The sequence below is a fragment of the Pseudochaenichthys georgianus genome, chromosome 5, assembly GCF_902827115.2.
Source record: "Pseudochaenichthys georgianus chromosome 5, fPseGeo1.2, whole genome shotgun sequence".
In the NCBI taxonomy this organism is placed as follows: Eukaryota; Metazoa; Chordata; class Actinopteri; order Perciformes; family Channichthyidae; genus Pseudochaenichthys; species Pseudochaenichthys georgianus.
In genome coordinates, this window is record NC_047507.1 from 15999360 (window position 1) to 16017581 (window position 18222).

Genomic DNA, 18222 nt, shown 5'->3' on the forward strand with positions numbered 1-18222 from the left:
ACAAATGGTTGTTTGGTGGGTTCCTAGATAACACTATGCGAATGTTCAAAAGAAAATATTTTTGCTGTAATAATTTTTTTTAAACATTGCTCTATTTTAGGAAAAGGAGCAACTCCTATAACAGAAGACTCTCAGCTTTTGAAGAAGACTTCTTTGACTTCTCTGATACAGGTGTGTTATCAGTAATCCGGTTTTTTTTTTTTTAAAGAGCTTACAATTTCTCAGAAAGGACACTTACATTTGCAATTTAAAATATTATCCTGTTTCTTTACTCCAGGAAATCACAACTTGGGACTTGCAGGTACTTACACACCAGAGGAATTTAGGCCACAACTAAAAAGTGATCACAACTGATTACAGGTGTTCTTGTTTACTATTTTGTTTTTACATACAGTACCTATTGAAGAACTGATAAATGTAAGATTGTAGTTTAATTGTTGATATTAATGTCATAATTTGTGTGTCTATCCAGGTCAGAACAAAACGTCCAGAGGTTTTTGAACATCAACCCCAGATTATGGCTACAGAACGCAACATTTTGTGTCAACAACAATGGTTTTCCATGGTAGTAGTGAGGAACATTACAAATTGTATGAGCTACCAACTTTACATTGCACATAATGTATTTGAATTGTAATTTGTTATGATATTAATGACTTTGTTTATAATATTTGTAATTTAATGTAGCCTCTTGTGCCCTATCTTAAAATAAACATGTCAAATCATACATCAGTGAATTCAAATTACACTAACAATTTGTCTTTTCAATGACACTGTTGCTCTGCTCTTATATGCAAGGTAATATACAGCTCTGGAAGAAATAATAATTAAGAGACCACTGCACCATTATCACTTTCTCTGGTTTTACTTTTTACATGCAGTAAGATTAACCTTTTTTATATTTTATCATATAAACTACGGACAAAATGTCTCTGTTTGGAATTCAACAGACACTGGAATGGCTGCCATACATGTAGAGATTGAGATTTAAGATACATTTTGAGTGGTCCCTTAATTTTTTCAAAGCTGTATGTAACATGTGAAAATATTGGATTCTGTCCCTTCTTGAACTCTTGTCCGGAGGGAATGTTGGCTTCAGCTTAGAAGTCAGTGTCTAGGGTTTCTGAATGTGTATTAAATCATCTAAGAAAGTACATTGTATTGATGACGTTCCCTAAATTCAGTACAATGTCCTGTCACTAGATGGCATACACACACACACACACACACATTTTAATGGTGTGCCTTTTCAATATGGGAATAATTAAGCGCAGAGAGAAAGCGAGTTTTAAACAAATATTATTGTTCCTATCTATCTTAATCGTTTGTGGTATTTTTATTTTATTTGCAACTATACCTCAAAATACTAGTGCAAATACCTGCTGCTGGTCCTCAACAGCACTACATTTCTGTTTTTCTATCCGACCACATTGTTGGCTATTTGAGTCCACCTAGTGGTAGACTCACCTGATCATTACTTTATCTTTGCTTGATGTACCACACTGTCTTTACAAGAACTCTTACCTAAGTAACATTTGACCAGCAACACTTAATTCTAAGTTAAATATTTACAACTCTGTCCCCTTTACTAACCAAGACCAGTTACAAGACCAGAGGATGTCAATGTGCACAACAGTATTGATTAGAAATTGGCCATATTCATTTTGTCTCTTATGACAGATTGCAGATATGCATTTTCTTGCTATATTCACAAGTGTAAATAGTATTATCTATTTATTTATATATATATAACATACAAGCAAGCATACCAAGCAATCATTCTCCACATTTTGTGTATAAATCTTATTATTATTCCCAATGTCATTTTTCCCACTTTATTTTTGATTATACATTTTGAGGTGTATCTTTACAATGTTGATCTCTACAACCATGTTAAGATCCAGTCACAGAAACCAGAAATTGCTCTATTGCTTTTAGACAACTGCAGACTAACCAGCAGAGGCTGTATAGCAATTATTTCATTTCATTTCATTTCAAACCTTTATTTATACAGATAAAATCCCATTGAGATCATTGATCTCTTTTCCAAGGGAGACCTGTTCAAGTAGTTCCACATGAAACATAAAAGCATAAACAGAAGTAGTTATCATAATTGCTGTAATAATTATTATCATTAAAATATATCGATCAGCAGTGTTAGCTAGAACTCCTATATTCTTTACTTAGTCCAAAGATATGTTTGATGTCATTGAGCTGCTTCAACTTAAGTCTGACATACTCAATTTAAGAATTACACCCACGTAAGAGGTCAAACTCTAATTGCATGAGTAGAAATGTATTAGCGTTGCCAAAATAAAGCTCCCTCAGAAAACAATGTTTAGTAAGATAGTATCAGCTTAAGAAACTATTTTGGCTAAATAGGATTAAAAATAATAATTAAAAAGTAAAAATCTATAAGAAAGTGTCATGTCTGAGTTTGGGCATAGAGCACATCCAAAGTGCCACAGCAGTGCAATGTGTTTAACTCAGAAAGTGATCACAAACCAAACACTTTGTAATTTCATCTGGCACCTGATCTTTAATTAAAACGAGCAGCCTGTTTTCAGTTGCCATAGTCAACATCCATGCTGTCGCCTAGCAGCTCACAGGTAAAAGGTTATGCTCCATTAAAACATTAATGCTAAATCGATTGCAATTTAACAACAAAAACGTAAAGCTACAGAAATGTTCAGCTGAGGTGTTTAATGTAAATGCAGCTTAACTGAAGATAGTTTGGTAATTATTTAACCAGTTATACACTGTGTGGCTTATTGTGGTTGTGACTCCATGCCTAACCACATGGAGTAAGTCAAGAGTACAACACTTGCAACATTGTTAAGCACTTGAAACAAAAAAAACGTGGGCGCAGAGCTGGCTGCCACAGAGTATCTAAGCTGTCATGCAGGAGGAGACCGTGCTCTAACCAGGAAGAGGAAGGCAGTACACTGTACACCTGTCAGTCGACCATTGTAAGTCACTCTACTTTCTCTGGAAAGAGGCCAGTCACAACAAGGCACAGCATGAGGGTGTGTGGGTGATAAAACAGGCCAAACAGCTGAGTTGAGAGTTCAGGCTTGACAGATTGAAGAAACAAAATGAAGCAGTTTCATAAATAAGTCATTTTATTTAAACTTTCTTTTCAAAGACTATATGCTTTTCAACTATTCATAAAAACAAATGGAATTGTTAAATACTGTACACAGCATACTGTACTCTCCCAGTGCATGTCTTCACCACAGCAGAGAAGGTATGTCTTAATAAACTAGTCTTCATTCAGTTTTATTATTTCTAATAAGACATATGAATACCTTAAGATTAAATAGTATCAGTGTATGTAAACATTTTCTTCAGAAATTTAACTCAAATGCAACATTGTGTTGGCAATGTTTTGTGAGCAGGAGGGAGAAAAAAAAAAAAGTATATTTTAATGACCGTTTGACCTTAGCAGTTATCCGTTTCCCAAACTGACCACCATGTTCGATACCAAGGGTTACTTCAATACATTTAGCTACATTTATTATATCATCCTGATGCTTCTTGAGCAATCTACAACAATACAATTCATATATGTTCTAGGCTGCCAGCAGCCAAAGTCTCTCAGACCACACCCACTGCAATCATGTAAGGCAGGAATGCATGAGCAGAACAGGAAAGTCTGTGTCAGGTAGGTAAACCCTGCACTGTCTTTGTAATGCGTCTGTATTAACAGGTTAGCCAAACATCTGTGATCTAAGCTCTGCGTGATCTAAAATCAATTTTTAAAGATATCCGGTTAGAATTGACTTTATGTTACTCTTAACTGAAGTGTAACTGAATTAAAACTGTGTCAGGTCCCACAATGAGTTGGTTACCTCATCTATATAAATTATAATTTCTGATTTTACCTTTGTAGAAAGGGGATTATGTGAAATATAGGAATAATATTAAAAATGGAGGTAGTATATGAGGAAAATTAGTTCAAAGCAATGACTCACAGCTTGACCAACAATAAGCTCCTCCAAGTGTTTGGTGGAATTTCAGTAAGTATAGCATACATTCACTTAATGTTCAACAAGCCCATTTCTGTGCAACAAAACAGACCTGGACACTGAAAGCAAGCAATCTCTTTTAGAGGGCTGTACTAAAAAGCAGGCACTGCAAAAAAGCAGTGCACTGTAACAAGTATTGTTGATAGTTTTCTACCAAAATTCTCGCCAGAACACTTTTTCAACTGCTGTTCGCATGCCCGTATGTACAAACACATACAAGCACTAACAAACACATTCATCAACTACACCATATAAGCTGCACTAGACTTTCCAATGGAAACATGCGTAGCTACCAGTAATGTACCCACCTCTTAGTACAAAATGTACCATGTGGAAAACATCAATTTACACAGATATAGAGGCCTGATTAAGACTGCAACTTCATCAAGGCAGGGAAATCATATCAGTGTTGATATATAATAGCAAACAAAATAGAGATTTGTGTGCTAGCATCCTTCATTTTGTTAAAAATAATAATAATTAATAGGCCTTGTAGTTCGACTTCATATATTGATGATACACGTTTACATTACTGACCTTTTGTCCCTTGTAAGATACAAAAGCAGTGTCAATGCACCTCACAAAACATCCTCAACCTTCCAGACACTGAAAATACTGAACACACGAGGTTCAAGGCCCGCTTGTACCACATCATGAAATAAAAAAAAAAAATCATATAAAAAAAAAATAAGCTCTACATTGTTGAATTTTGCCCACCATCTATAGTCAGAGATACAGTTCGTACATAAAGCATCTCAGTTGTGATAGCTATTTCAACAGTAACAGTAACTGAATACAGTGCACACATACCCTGTGTGTTGAGAATACATAGGGGTAAAAAAATATATAAAATAAGTAAAAGCAGCAGTTTGAGGGTTGTTAGCGTCCAGTTTCACAATTTTTTCAAGTGGTTTTTGCTCATGTACAGTAGAGTCCTCTGCTACTTCTAAAACTTTTCAAACTAAATCCACCTGTGCTTTCCTTCTGGTGTGACAGTCCCAGTTTGAGTCTGATACATCTGTATTGCGAGCTGCAGGGCTATCCTTGACCCGGAGAAATCTATCTACACAAGGCGAGTCCACCAAAGCAGTCCGCTGAGGCATGAGATAGTAATGTGTGGTGCTGGCCTTCTTGCCGTTCTCCATAACAGGGAAGATGCAGGGGGAGCCTTCACTGTTCTGTCTCTGTAAACCCCGATAGCTCACGTAACGAGGGTTGGGTGCAAAGCTTTGGGTTGGGGGCATCACCCCATTAAAGTATGTTGGGAGGCTCTTGGGGCTGGGTGTGCGGGAGCTGCTTCTGGACAAAGGTTCCCTTGGAGGCACCTTTGGTGGTTTGTCCTCATCGCTATAAGCCCCAGACGAGACATCTGCTGACCAGCGGCGGTTGTCTCCTGTCTTGATTGTTCGTGGAGGGATAGGAGGTGGCACCCCGGGCTTATCCATACTTTGAGTTTGGCGCTTGTGGCACGTGAGGCGCAGCGAAGGCTTGTTGAAGGATCCAGCTGGGCCAGAGTGCGAGCGTCGGAGCCTCCTCTGAGCCTTGTCCTGCTGTCTCTGACAGACCACAGGCTCAGGTGGTTCCTGAGGTCGCTGCTGCTCAAACTGTTCTCGCACTTCCTGAGGAGGATATGCCTGATGCTGCTGTGGGGGTTGCCTCGGGCTTTGCGGCCCTAATGGACCATCGTAGTAAGCGTAGTTAATCTGGCCACAGCTCCTTCGACTGGGGACTCCATAACGAAAAGGAGACGATTTGGAACACTGATCAGATACCAGGCAGCGGCTTTCGTCGGGGCTAGTGAAAAACTCTACTTCATTGTCCATCGCCTGCTCCTGGGAGATATCTGTGTGCGGGGGGATGGGGGGCAGAGGTTTGGAGCATCTGCCTGGCGTCTGAGGAGGACTGCTGCACACCGAGAGCCTCTGGAACGAGGGGACCACCTGGTCGTCATCTGCAGGACTTGGGGTGGAGGGTTCAACGCTGCAAGACAGGGAGAGATGGGAGGGCCGGGACTGTTTTGGAGGTAATCTCTGTGAGCCTGGACTGTGTTTATGTCCTGTCAGAGCAGACAAATGGAGGGGAAAAAATGACATTAATTTTATGGCACAGTATTAATTTATCTGAATGACATTCATCATTTCCTTCTACAACTTTAGTAAACGCTATAAAAAGATGGACTACTAGCTTTCTCTGTAATTCTGGATAACCACTTACTACTTGCAGTATGGGGCAGATGATTTTTACAAACAATTATGTATTTCAGAAGAGCTGCACTATGCAGATGAGAGATTATGCACTTACGTTCATAACTTAAAGACGGTGGAGGTGGCACTTTATGCTGGGTGCGATAGCTGTGATCTGAGTGTGCAGTGTCCATACTGAAGTAGAAGCTGTTAAAGAAAATGAATAGATTAGTACTGGTTTAGATTAATCATATACCATTCCATCATAACTAATAAGACTGACCTGAATAATAAAAGTGCGGCATGTCATGCAGATTTTAAAAAACTTCCCCTAATAAACTCCTAGTCGTGGCATTTGAACACTTACTTGTCCAGCTCATTGGGATGGGTCCAGGAGGGTTGGGATCCAGCCATGCTGTGACAGTAGCTGCCCCTCAGGAAGGGGTTTTCTATGGGAAAAGAGATCTCCTGGGCAGTCAGGCCCACTGTGGACATGCTCCAGGCACACTCGGGTCGCATCAAAGTCAGGAAACACTCAGATCACCCGGCTGGCTACCCCTGCTTCTGGTGCACCTGTAACACAGCCAAGACACAAGCCGTGAATGACGGTGAAAGGAGGCTGACGGAAAACGCAGATGAGATGAAACAGAACATGTGGTAGCACATTGAAAAATACTCTCTAACGCAAGGCACACATACTCCATGGGAAGAAAGAAGTAAAGCAAGTCCAGATATTAGAATCAGTCTTGTGCTTGTGACTCCTTTTCTGTTAAGTACTAGACAGACAAGAAAACAATCTCCTATGACAGAGGAATGACAAGTAGTGTAGGTCCTCATGAGGACAGAGCGCACTGTCAGTCAGAACGTTCTAGTCAGAGTATTTGAATATAAAGAAAGCAGAAAAGCAGTGTTTATGAGAAAATGTAGCCATAATGAGCAGATTATTTTGTGCCCGTTTTTGCAGTCTATTTTATTCAACAGTTGGCCTTAAGTAGATACAAGTTATGTAAAGTTGAAACAGCAATAGCAAGTTGTGCTTCAATTTATTTATTTGACAGTACATCTAAAACAATTCAGTTGTTAATTTTACCAGATCGATTTCTAAATTGTCTTTACATTTCAACTATAGCAAGAATTTAGGCTTATTAAAAATAAGACTAAATTCAACATTTTAGGTGTGAAATCATTAACAATCGGTCTGGTCTCATTCCAACGGACTGTTCCTACACTACAGTTTATTTTAAACTTGACTGTGCTGTGCTTCAATGCTGCAATCTTGCTTGTCCTGAACAGCAGAGGAAGGGGCTCCTCCAGTTACGACAGATATACCTGATGTTGCAAGAACTCCTCCAGTCAAATGACCTGAATGTCCATGTCATGTCAAGTATGTGTCAGGGCTGAGTAAACAATGTGTACACTATTCAGAGAAAAAAAAAAAAAAAATTAAAAAATATAAATCCAGCAGCAAGTTTATATTTATGAAGACGAGAAGCAAAATCTGATCAGATGTTTAGGCCCCACACTGGATTAACCTGTTCAATATGTCAGATCTCTTGAGATTTAAAAAGTGTTAAATTAAAATATGCAAAGCCTTTATGTTTTAAAGCACAGTGTATCATATTTGTGTATTGTTCTACGCCTTGTCTCAGGTAACTGACATCAGCTTTGGATTGTTGCATAACATTTTCGAATGACTTCCGCGCCCTATCAGAAGTCCTATTTTTGAGAATGCAGCATAACAGGTGCATCCATCAGCCTGGTGGTCATCTCTTCTGCAGACCACATGAGACATGCTGTCCTTCTTATAATGTTGGAGTGATGACTGAGAGGAACACGGCCCCCTCGTTCCTGATCTCCTATGAGCCATATTTATGTGCTGCCCTGACAGCTGGTGAGAAACAAAGCTCTAAAACAACAGGAAGCTTGTGGCATCAGCATGAGCCAAACTGCCCAACAAGGCATGCACCCCCCTTGCCCAGGGCCGTCAATTCGGTTCGGCGGGGATGGGACGCAACATGATCCTCGATAATGAACCCCGGGGCTTGTGCTTCCTCTTGCAACAGGTGCAAAGACAGTTCATCCTGGCAGTTAACCATAGGAGCATGTACAGGCAACATGATTAAACAAATGATGTGTAGTCATGCAGAGTATTAACCCTCTTAATGGGGAATTCGAGTCACTTAATTCAGATAATATGGTCAAAGAATGTGAGTCTTTATAAGGTCAAGTCTGGCCTTTCTGTGCATACAATAGGCTACGTGAGTGAGGGCCCATGTATGCCGGTGTTGTGTCAAATTATGCACCCCGTCGTGAAATGCACCCCCTAGCCTGCCGTAAAAAGCACCCCCCCCAAAAAAGATGCTTCTATTAATCCCACCCTCAAGCACTTTGGAGGGTATAGTTGTAGGACTATTACCAATAAATGAAGCAAGTTTCATGTATGTGACACGTTTATTGTCAGAGATAGCAAGGGGTGCATATCGTGGCAACCAGGCTGTTCATAAAAAGCACCACCCAAATGAAATATATATATATATATATATATATATATTAATCCCACCCTCAAGCACTTGATGTAGAAATAAACAATACATTGTAAAGCACAAGTATACAGACAGGACGTCACAATTAAATAAAAACATATATTAAATAAAAAATTAACTGAAAAATAAGTGACGAATGAATGTAAAAATCCAGGATTTGACAACCCAACCGTCAAAAAGACAACATAGATTAGCGGACTATACATTCAAATGCGCGTTCCCGTGTCAAGGGGTGCATTTCACGACGGGGGTGCATAATTTGACACAACACCGGGAAGGAGGAGGTCTGATGGGGTTAGCAGTGATGCAAAACATAGCAGATAGCTTGCCTTTTATTTCAGCATTGTAGTAGTCACACACAGACCTTGAAAGAAGGAGTTCACACCCCGCTCATGACACCCCTGCAGCGGTTTCCGAGCAACCATACTCGCTCTACCTGTGCGGCAAGCAAACAGCGCGCACACCCCCTCACTTTACCGGATCGACATAATAATGGTTAAAAGCCCTCTAGCAGGCAAGTGACTCACGCCACAACACACAAGTCAGCTATTTGGCAAGGACAGCTAGTGGTGATACAGAATGGATTATTTCCTTTGAGCTTAAACGGAAATGACACACATCTAATTGTCGACTAATTAAATAAATGATGACATACAAATAAAACAAGGTTATAGATTTGCAATCTGCCAAAAGTTTAGAAAGAGATCAAACATTTTATATTTACCATGACAAAAAGACGTGTCGTTTTAGTAAAGGTTTACAAATGTGTTGCCAATTTCTAGTTTACTTTAAAGAGGACTTTTCAAATCATCGTAATGTCAGCGAAAAGACAGGGTAGGCTACTCCTCTGAATGCCTTCAAGAATAACACACACAAACATACAAATATTCTCAATAGCTGAAGTTGCACATCAATCAGTAGTGTCTGTCGTGCTGGCACCAACATACAAAACAATGGACACGATATGGGCTTGAACAGCAATCCCTTTCTGAACTCACCTAAATAACTTCACAGATCTCCTCTGTTGACTCCCTCCTACAGACTCCTCTTTGGTGAATTATAACTCCTTGTTTTCTTTGGTTTGATTTGAGTCTTTAGTGTTCTGATTGCATCAGAGACAAGACGCCAGCGTATTGGCAGCGCTCCGGTTAAACTGTGACACTTTTTAAGATAAGTCTAGTATTGTACTGAGCTGTTTTATAAGCTTCCACCACACGAGAGACGCACTGGCTCCCCCTTGCACACTTGCCCTTAAAGGCGCAGTCTCCTTTTGCACCATGTCTCTGTACAGTGTACGTGCAGCAGGACCATGGATGTATCGAGCAGGACAGGCTGAGTGAGTACATTAGGGATTGCAGAATCACCCTTGAGCATACACGGGGCAGATTTAAACATTAAGTTAACTTGATGTGATCAAAGTCTGCTGTTAAACTTAAAGGAAGGAGCAGGTGTAGACATAAGGATACAGTCAGCTGATAAACTGTGTCCCTGTAGGATACAGTAAACACCTGAACACATGCTGCTCTGTTATCAAAATACAGCTAAATGGGGATTGGTTGATGCAGTGAGGTGATGTTTATTCATAATTGTATTATTATTTGCAGCAGTAAAGTTATTCTGATAAGGTGAAAAGTCCTCCTGTGAGTTTTGCATTTAAACAGTTTCCGTCACATATCATGTACCTCTTCTGTGTTGTTTCATAAACAGCATGCATTCAAGCTGCAGTCAAAAGTAAATTGCACAGATCTGCAGGACGTCAGAGGCAGTAATGGGGATGGCTCCAGGGCAGATAACAAAGACAACAGCTAAAGAAACACAGGCAGAGACACTCTTATCTGCACAGCTGCTAGCTGAATGCAGCTCAGATTGTTTCACTGCTTGCTAATCAGATCACCCTCTGCATTGTCTTTTAGCTGGACCTGTTCTGTGTTGACCTGAGATATTTTTCACTAAAACACAGAGCAACATGGATGATACAAATATTTGTCTTTGTTTAAGTTTAGGGTAAATGCTATTCTTAACATCATCTATTTCCAGTAACTAAGCCTACTTAGATCGTAAGTGGTGTTGTATTAGCTATGTCACCTTACCTAACTGGGCTATACAAACCCAACACTGACATGCACACTGACCAAACACAGTGATACAATGGCTACAAACAACTCGTGTGTTGAATCAATAGTGGCATAAAGCTGAGGTGTGTGCGGGAGAGCGAGAAAGAGAGAACAGAGTGTTCTTGTGTCTATGTTCATAAATCCTTTACAGCTTGTGCACGGGGCCCCCCCCCCCCAAACCCAACAGGCTTATCATTACATATTTGGTCACTTCATGGAAAAGCTATTGCTAATCCCCCTTTATAATTTCAGGCACATTTTTGGGATTCCCTGGGCCAGTTGTGACCAGCAGAGGAAAGGGGCTTACTTGGTGTGATTTACAATTGATGTATGTGAATGAAATGAGCATCAGAGTTTGGATTACTAATAATGTGAGGGATGGTACTGGAAATGCTCACCTATGACAATAAAGGTACAGTTTCAAAAGTGAGAACAAATAAATGTATTTCCCTTTAATAAAACATGTGTTTGTGTTAACGGAAACCTTTATCCATGAACATTCATTGGAATAAATATGCTTTAAGTTGATACTGTCTCTCCTCCCACTTCAGCCCACCTCCCCTCCTTGCTTGTGTGCCACATCGTGATGCCATCACTCACAGGAAGTTCCTTATAAAGTTAGTCAGTCAGAGGGAAAAAAAGTCAGGGAAGGAGATAAGCAGCCGCAGCCAGAGGCAGCTCTGATGACAGTTTAAGATGGCACATGAAAGACATTTCAAAATAAGTAATCATTCTCAGGAAAAATTTCCAATTCTCTGGTTGTGCTTCATGACTCACGCTGAGATTTATCCACCACATCAAAAAAGTGAAACCTTCAGTTAATTTTCCTTTCAGCGTCATTTGGAGCAGAGAGGAATTTCCCTTTGTGGTTCACACTACAACACAATGGTATATTTATGAATTGACGCTTCAGTCTCTTAGCCTATTAAGAATCCCTCACCAACAGGAAGGGTGGAGTTCTGTTGGAAATATAAAAAAAAAACCTGATGTAAATGATTTATTCACTATGGAGGTCAAAGCAGTGATTGCTGCCTGCCTGCTGAGGTAATTAAATTACGTGCATATTAAGCCTGCGTCCAAAGTTCATACTGATATAAACACAGCAGCAGAAGTCTCAGTACTTTACAAAGGTGACGTCAAGCTTTATTTCATCGAATAGGTGTTCTGTGCTCTTCCAAAAAAAAAAATCTCAATACAGGACTTATTTAGACCCTGGTTTTCTGGCGATCCCTCTTTGATATTGTAAGGCTTTTTTAAGTATTTGTGGCCAGCAAAGTCTGCAACTTTCTCCCTTGAGAAATATAAAAAATGTGTCTACTATAGTTTTTAATATGATCAAAATATTTCCCAAAATGTTCAAACACATTTGTATCAAGTAGACGGTCCTTTCAATATGCACGTTTATGTCACATTTTCACATGACATGTTTTAGATCTTCCTAATTTTTTACTTTGTATTACAACTGGATGGAGGATTTCAGTAATGAGATGAATATTAGGTTATCAGAGAAACACACTTCCCAAACGTTAGCCTTCAGCTACTAGCCCACCTGCCACAGAGATGCCAACATGTCATCCTTTTTTTTGTATTTTTTGTTTTAACATCATACTTTGAAGAAATTAACTTCCATAGGATTGTGGGATACATGATATCTCAAAACCATGACACATGAAGTAAAAACAATTGTGCATGGCTAAGCAAGTTAAAAAATATGGATTTGTGATATTTGGTCGAACTTACCTTGTCCTGACTTTTTTAATGTGTTAACTGTGATGTTATTGGTGACTCTGAAAACATTATGTGTTTAATTTATTGGGCAGCAATGCTATTCTCCTGGATTAATAAAGATGAAATAAAAAACACAGAAATAATTTACATTTCAAAAAGACTGTATGCTGCCTACATGGTTCACACTGCAGATGAGCTGTGGGTCCAGCCTTTGCAGCTGTGAGCTCCATAGCCGAGCCTCAGGCTGACACATCGCCGTGTATTATTGCTGGATCGTGGTTTTGTCTGGCAGACCCACACACACTTGGCTCGCGCCGTGGAAACAAAACACAAATCCCCAGGCAACGGGCTGTCATCTCTCACTACAATGTAAATACGACCATATTAAAGCACTTCTTCTTGTTAACCAAACTCCTGAGAATCCTCCAGATGCTTCACTTATTAATCACTTCCTATATTGATACAAATACTTCTCGGAAATGAAGGGGTTTTAGAGTAAATTACCTCACACACAGTTATTTTCTGTTTTAGAGTTCAATATAATCAAAAGCAGCAATAACGAGTCATCGTTGTATCATTCTTCTACATTGTTATGTTGAGTAGTTCAAGTGTAGCCACAGCCTGCTGTTAGTTGTGGGTGGAGCGAGCCACACCGCCTGCTTGATGATGACAGGGTGTGTTTAGTCTTCACGACCCAAATATCACCTTAGACATAGACTGGGGGAGTTATTGGCGAGCTCATCCAATGACTGAGACTGAACTCATGTTAGTTATTAAGATGGATGATTATTCCTGAAGCTATACCAAACTGTAATAATTCTTCCTTTTAAGGTTTTGGGAAGTTGTAAAAAGAATGGGAACATCCACTGTCACACATAATCACCCACATAAATGCTTTCATGTGTGTCTGGTGTTTTGGGAGAAGCTGTGAAAACGACAGCTGTGGTGTGATGGAGAACGTCACGCTGGTTCAACTTTCTCCAGCCGCTGGTTCAGAGCCAACTCTGCTCACAGGCTGCACCACTGGAATTCCACGGGATTGACTGACACAGATGAAAACCTGTTCCTAATATGACTTGTTTCCGGCCTTGCAACTAATATTCAGTTTACAGAACATCAGTTTTCTTTTGCCTACACTTTTCTGTTCTGGCTGCATTACAGAATCCTATAGGGCCTCATGAAGAGCTACATCGCCTGTTTCTGCAATGTAATGCCTGTATCTTTATTTCAAACGTCCAAAACAGGAGTTTCTGCCCTTTGGCCGATGAGTATTGCAGGTTTCCGGTGTTTTTAACGTCAGTCTATACATGAGAAGGTTTAGGTTTTGCGTAATGTAGCAATCTATTCATCTTTACTGATTGTTGGGGGAATTTGCTCTTCCCCTGTTTTCCTGGTTCACTCTCACTCATTGATGGGGGAAATAAGAAACCAAGCTCACAGCAAACATCCGGACCCAAGGCCCCTAGCTCTGCTGATAAAGATTTCAGATGTTGTGCAGCAAAAAGATCAGCAGGCTTGCATTCAAAGGAGGCAGTCCTAATAGAGTGAGGTATAAATCAGTTGCTTCAGAGTTAAAAGAAGAATTGCACTTTAGGTGCACTAAGAAGACACATGTGTAATGAAGGATGCAGTCCACGGATGAGCTACAGGCAGTGAGCTGAACAAGTCCTGTTTTTCTGTGTGTTGATGAAGTGCATGTGGCAGGGTCTGGTGATCGACAGAGACTGAGTGTGTGCTTTGTCAGAGGGCCTTTTGTTCCATTCACACATGCATTTAGGGGCCCTAATGAAGTCAGCCAGACTACCTGACCTGGCGCTGGGCAGCAGCCACATTAATTCTTCACAACAGAAATGCTCTGGATCACCGCTCACACAAGCCTTTTAATGACAGGCCTGCGAGTTCAGGAGAATGCAGATGAGAGGTCCAGCTCTCATTTTCCACCCCCAACAAGCAGGTTGGCTGTGCAAACGCATATGTTTAAGGCAAAATGTGTTGCTCCAGGCAGAGAACCCTGTGTGGGTGTAAATACAGTCATGGTACAGGGACTATAACGGCCTTGGTCCTACACGTTGAAAGCTAAACTAGATGAATAATTAAACTGCCATTTAATCTGCACCACAACAACATTCGTGCTTTTTCTCAAGAGCGTATGCAAAGTCACACTAAGCCATGGTGTTATATTGGAGTTATATAGTACACAGTTAACAAAGGCAATGCTTATAGTTACAGCAGGTGGGTGGGCTGTACAATTATTGTCTGAAAGTTGTGTGCTTTGAAAGTTGTTTGTTTTCTCAAAAATCAGTCATCAGTCAAAATCAGTCATACACATTAGGCCTATAATCTCAAGCAATCAGATGTGCACATATCAACCAAGGATTCGCAACATTTGTGGTAAATGTATTTCATCCATTCGTAGGATGAGAAATACACATAAGTGTATAATATGACAAAGATAATTGAAGCTGCTGTGGATGCTCACATAGGCCCTACACTTCACTCTAGATATTTTTATTTTGTTATTCTTTTAAATATAAACATCTTCACATTTTAAAATATACAGCATATATAGAATGTGACATGTGTTACACTGTGATACTGCCAGGGCAAAACAGAAGACAAAATAGAGGATTCATAGGAGGCACCTTCACCACTTTGTAAATGTAGCTCTGGGTGGAAAGAACATTCAAAGTCAAGTTTAAATAAGGACTATAATTATCTTAGAGCCAGCAGATTATTCTCAGCTCTGCAAAAAATAATGAGTTACCACTGCTGTACACGGCTATTTTTAAAACAAGGGCAGGTGATCTCTCTGAACGTATGAAAACTTGGGGAAAACAGTGCCAGCTTAAAAATAGTCTACTAATAGGTCTACTGTACTGAACTAAGAGTAGGGTCACTAAGGCGCACAGCTTCTGTTTGAAGTGGTGACGAAAAGAAGAATTAACAGCCTTGTAAATCAACCATAAATCTCAGTTTATCCTGGCCTCCTTTTTGCCTTCTGGCAAACCCTGCAGATACTCTCCTCCCCACACCACTGTGGTCCCTGGCAGGAAGTAAATCAGCCGGGGAGCCACCCCAGACCAAACACTGCAAGGGCCTCTGGAGCCTGAAGGTGTGTGGGAGGTGTGCACCGAGCTCACAGGGCACAATGTGCTTGTACTTCCTCGAATCGTCAAGTAAAAAAAAAGACTCTGCTGTATACACAGACATGCACATAAACTCTTGTTGACTCATGAAAAAGTTGTGCACACATAGACGCCTGCACATACTTCCGTTTACACATAGGACAGACAGTACAGACACTTAAGTCCAACATCTTTATTTTCAGATTGTTTTCCACACTCCAAACAACCCTTTGAGTGCAGTAGTCTATACTTATCACCATCTACCCACAAATCTCCCTCTAAAACTATAGTTACTGTAAAGCTCCTGACATAATTACTCCATCATTTGGAGCCTTCCTTGAATCCCCCCTCCTGAAAAGCGTTGTGGGATATCTTCACACTACACAGGAAAAGAGTGTCCTTTTACACTTCCCTAAGAGATATCACACTCACATACGTGTTTCTCTGACCTTAGACTGCCTTTGTTGAAGGACTGGCTTTAAATAGGGGCTCATTTTGAAGTGGTTAAGACACTGTGACACTCGTGGCGTTAAAGAGCCTTGCATGTTATCTCTTGTGACCCGAACTGGACCCTGAACGTGTCTGTCTTTGGAGTACATTATCAAAAGAATAAATATACAAGCACTTTTTAAACATTGAATTGAATTACCTTGTGCTTTTAACCAAAGTGACAATACCCACGTTCAAGCACAGTGTTGTGCAAGTACATCAGCTTCATAAAAAATGCTGATTCACAGTGTTAGAGACATAAGAGATAGAGAAACATTTATATTGCATGTAAAGCATTGTAAAGCATGTTTAATTTCTTTCCTAGAAAGAGATTATTGTTGTGAAAATATCCTAGTGCATGTAAAATAACCTCAAATGGCCCTAAGCAATTTCTCTCTCTAATTTTCTCTGGCCTGATAATTAGCCTTGCTTAATTCAAATGCTGCCTTTAGACCATCGGATTACTAAGCACAGAATACACTTGAGCACAAAGCTTCTGTTTAAAGTGTGGGTAATTTTCCATGTGCATGTGCATACGTGTGTCCTTCGTTTGTAGGCGACAATAGCCAGCCATTCAATTACCAATCTTGTTTTTTGACAAGGATAAGCTCGGCTTTCCTGACTACCGATGATAGCCTTGAATTATCTACACATCCCTTCATTATGTAATGATATCCGTATCCGGAACTCTAATCTGCAGACAGGATGAGGAGCCTAATGTTTACAATAGTTCAAACACAAACACTCGTGATTTCATTTTCCCAAAGATTGAGCACCACAGGCCACCATTGTGTCACAAACCATAGAGAGGACACACAAAGCGACAGACAGAGCAGACAGACAGACAGGGAGGTGGCCTGTCTTTGAATGTTTACTCAGATTACAGTATAAACTGAAGCATCTTGAGATGTAGCAGAAGTCGCCAGGAGAACAAGATGTCATGTTGAAATGCTTTACAGAAATAATAAAGTTATGTGTCAAAAGTAATCACACCTACTTTTCTATTAAGAGAGAAAGAGTTTAGAGTTAACATTTCTCAAAAAAACAGTTTTAAACAGATGGCACATCCACATGAGGGACTTCTGTTTATATAAAATAGCATAATGCTGCACAATAAGTGCTTTGAGCTTATTCCGCATTGCTGCTATGTTCTTTTGAAGTAAGCTTGCAAAAGCGTTTCCACCAGGACCCTCGAATTAAAGTGAATGCTTATTAAAGCGCTACTTTGTAATGATGTCTCTGGAATGCTGCAAACTCCAAACAAATCCCTAGGATAGATGATAGAAGTCTTCTTAGATAATAAAGAAACATTCAAAGGCAGAAATGATTGTCTATTATCAGTATGGTGAGAAAGCATGATTAAAGGCAGCTATTAACTCTCTTCAGCTCTTCAAATTGTTTACTATTTCTAACTGAGAAGGGGAGAAGGAAGGCTGGAATACATTCTCTCAAACTGTGCCCAGCTCTAACTAGTGGATGCATACCAAACCCCGGCCAGATAAGATTGTAAGTCATTGAAAGGGGTCCAAAACACCCCTCCCCTGTTCCAACAGCTCCTTTCAGGGATATCTCTACGTGCCCCTCTATCAGGACAGGAAGCACCCAGTTGAGAGAGACAACAACAGCTCTGCTTCCTCTGGCTTTTCCCTTGTGCTGGGAAACTGTGCTAATAGGAAGTAGATAACGTAACCTGGAAAATGTAATGTGTTGAGTTTATGTTTATGAGCGTTCACATGCAGGTACGGTATGTCCACTTGCTCTTGTGTCATTTGCAAGCGTAAGTGTGGGACAGCGTCAGCACGGGATGAGCAGCAGAGCCCAGAGCACAGGGAGCACTTCATGGGAGTATGTCAGCATGTTGTTGGCACACTGTATGAGTAGAAGCAGACGCAACCCTGGAAATGTTTTCTTAGTACGCAGTTGCCTGTTCAGAACAACACCAGACACACAGGAGGAAAACGTAATCTATAATGGGACTGACTTAAGGTTAATGGACATGCTGGCCTGCGGAA

At 40.2% G+C, this 18222-nt stretch overlaps 1 protein-coding gene and 1 long non-coding RNA gene across 2 annotated transcripts; one reads left to right on the plus strand and one right to left on the minus strand.

The window, feature by feature from the left end:
• The first annotated feature begins 96 nt into the window (after positions 1–96).
• On the plus strand, positions 97–619 carry LOC117446240 (uncharacterized). The gene is made up of 3 exons (XR_004552121.2): positions 97–171; positions 278–360; positions 473–619. It is a non-coding gene; the product is annotated as an uncharacterized lncRNA (long non-coding RNA).
• A 2485-nt stretch (positions 620–3104) lies between these two features.
• errfi1a (ERBB receptor feedback inhibitor 1a) lies at positions 3105–9918 on the minus strand. Its single transcript, XM_034083496.1, has 4 exons — positions 9753–9918; positions 6579–6784; positions 6330–6418; positions 3105–6084 (listed from the first exon to the last, which is right to left on the minus strand). The coding sequence occupies exons 2-4, from the start codon at positions 6728–6730 to the stop codon at positions 4985–4987; spliced, it is 1341 nt and encodes a 446-aa protein (XP_033939387.1). The 5' UTR covers positions 6731–6784; positions 9753–9918; the 3' UTR covers positions 3105–4984.
• Between the last annotated feature and the right edge of the window lie 8304 nt (positions 9919–18222).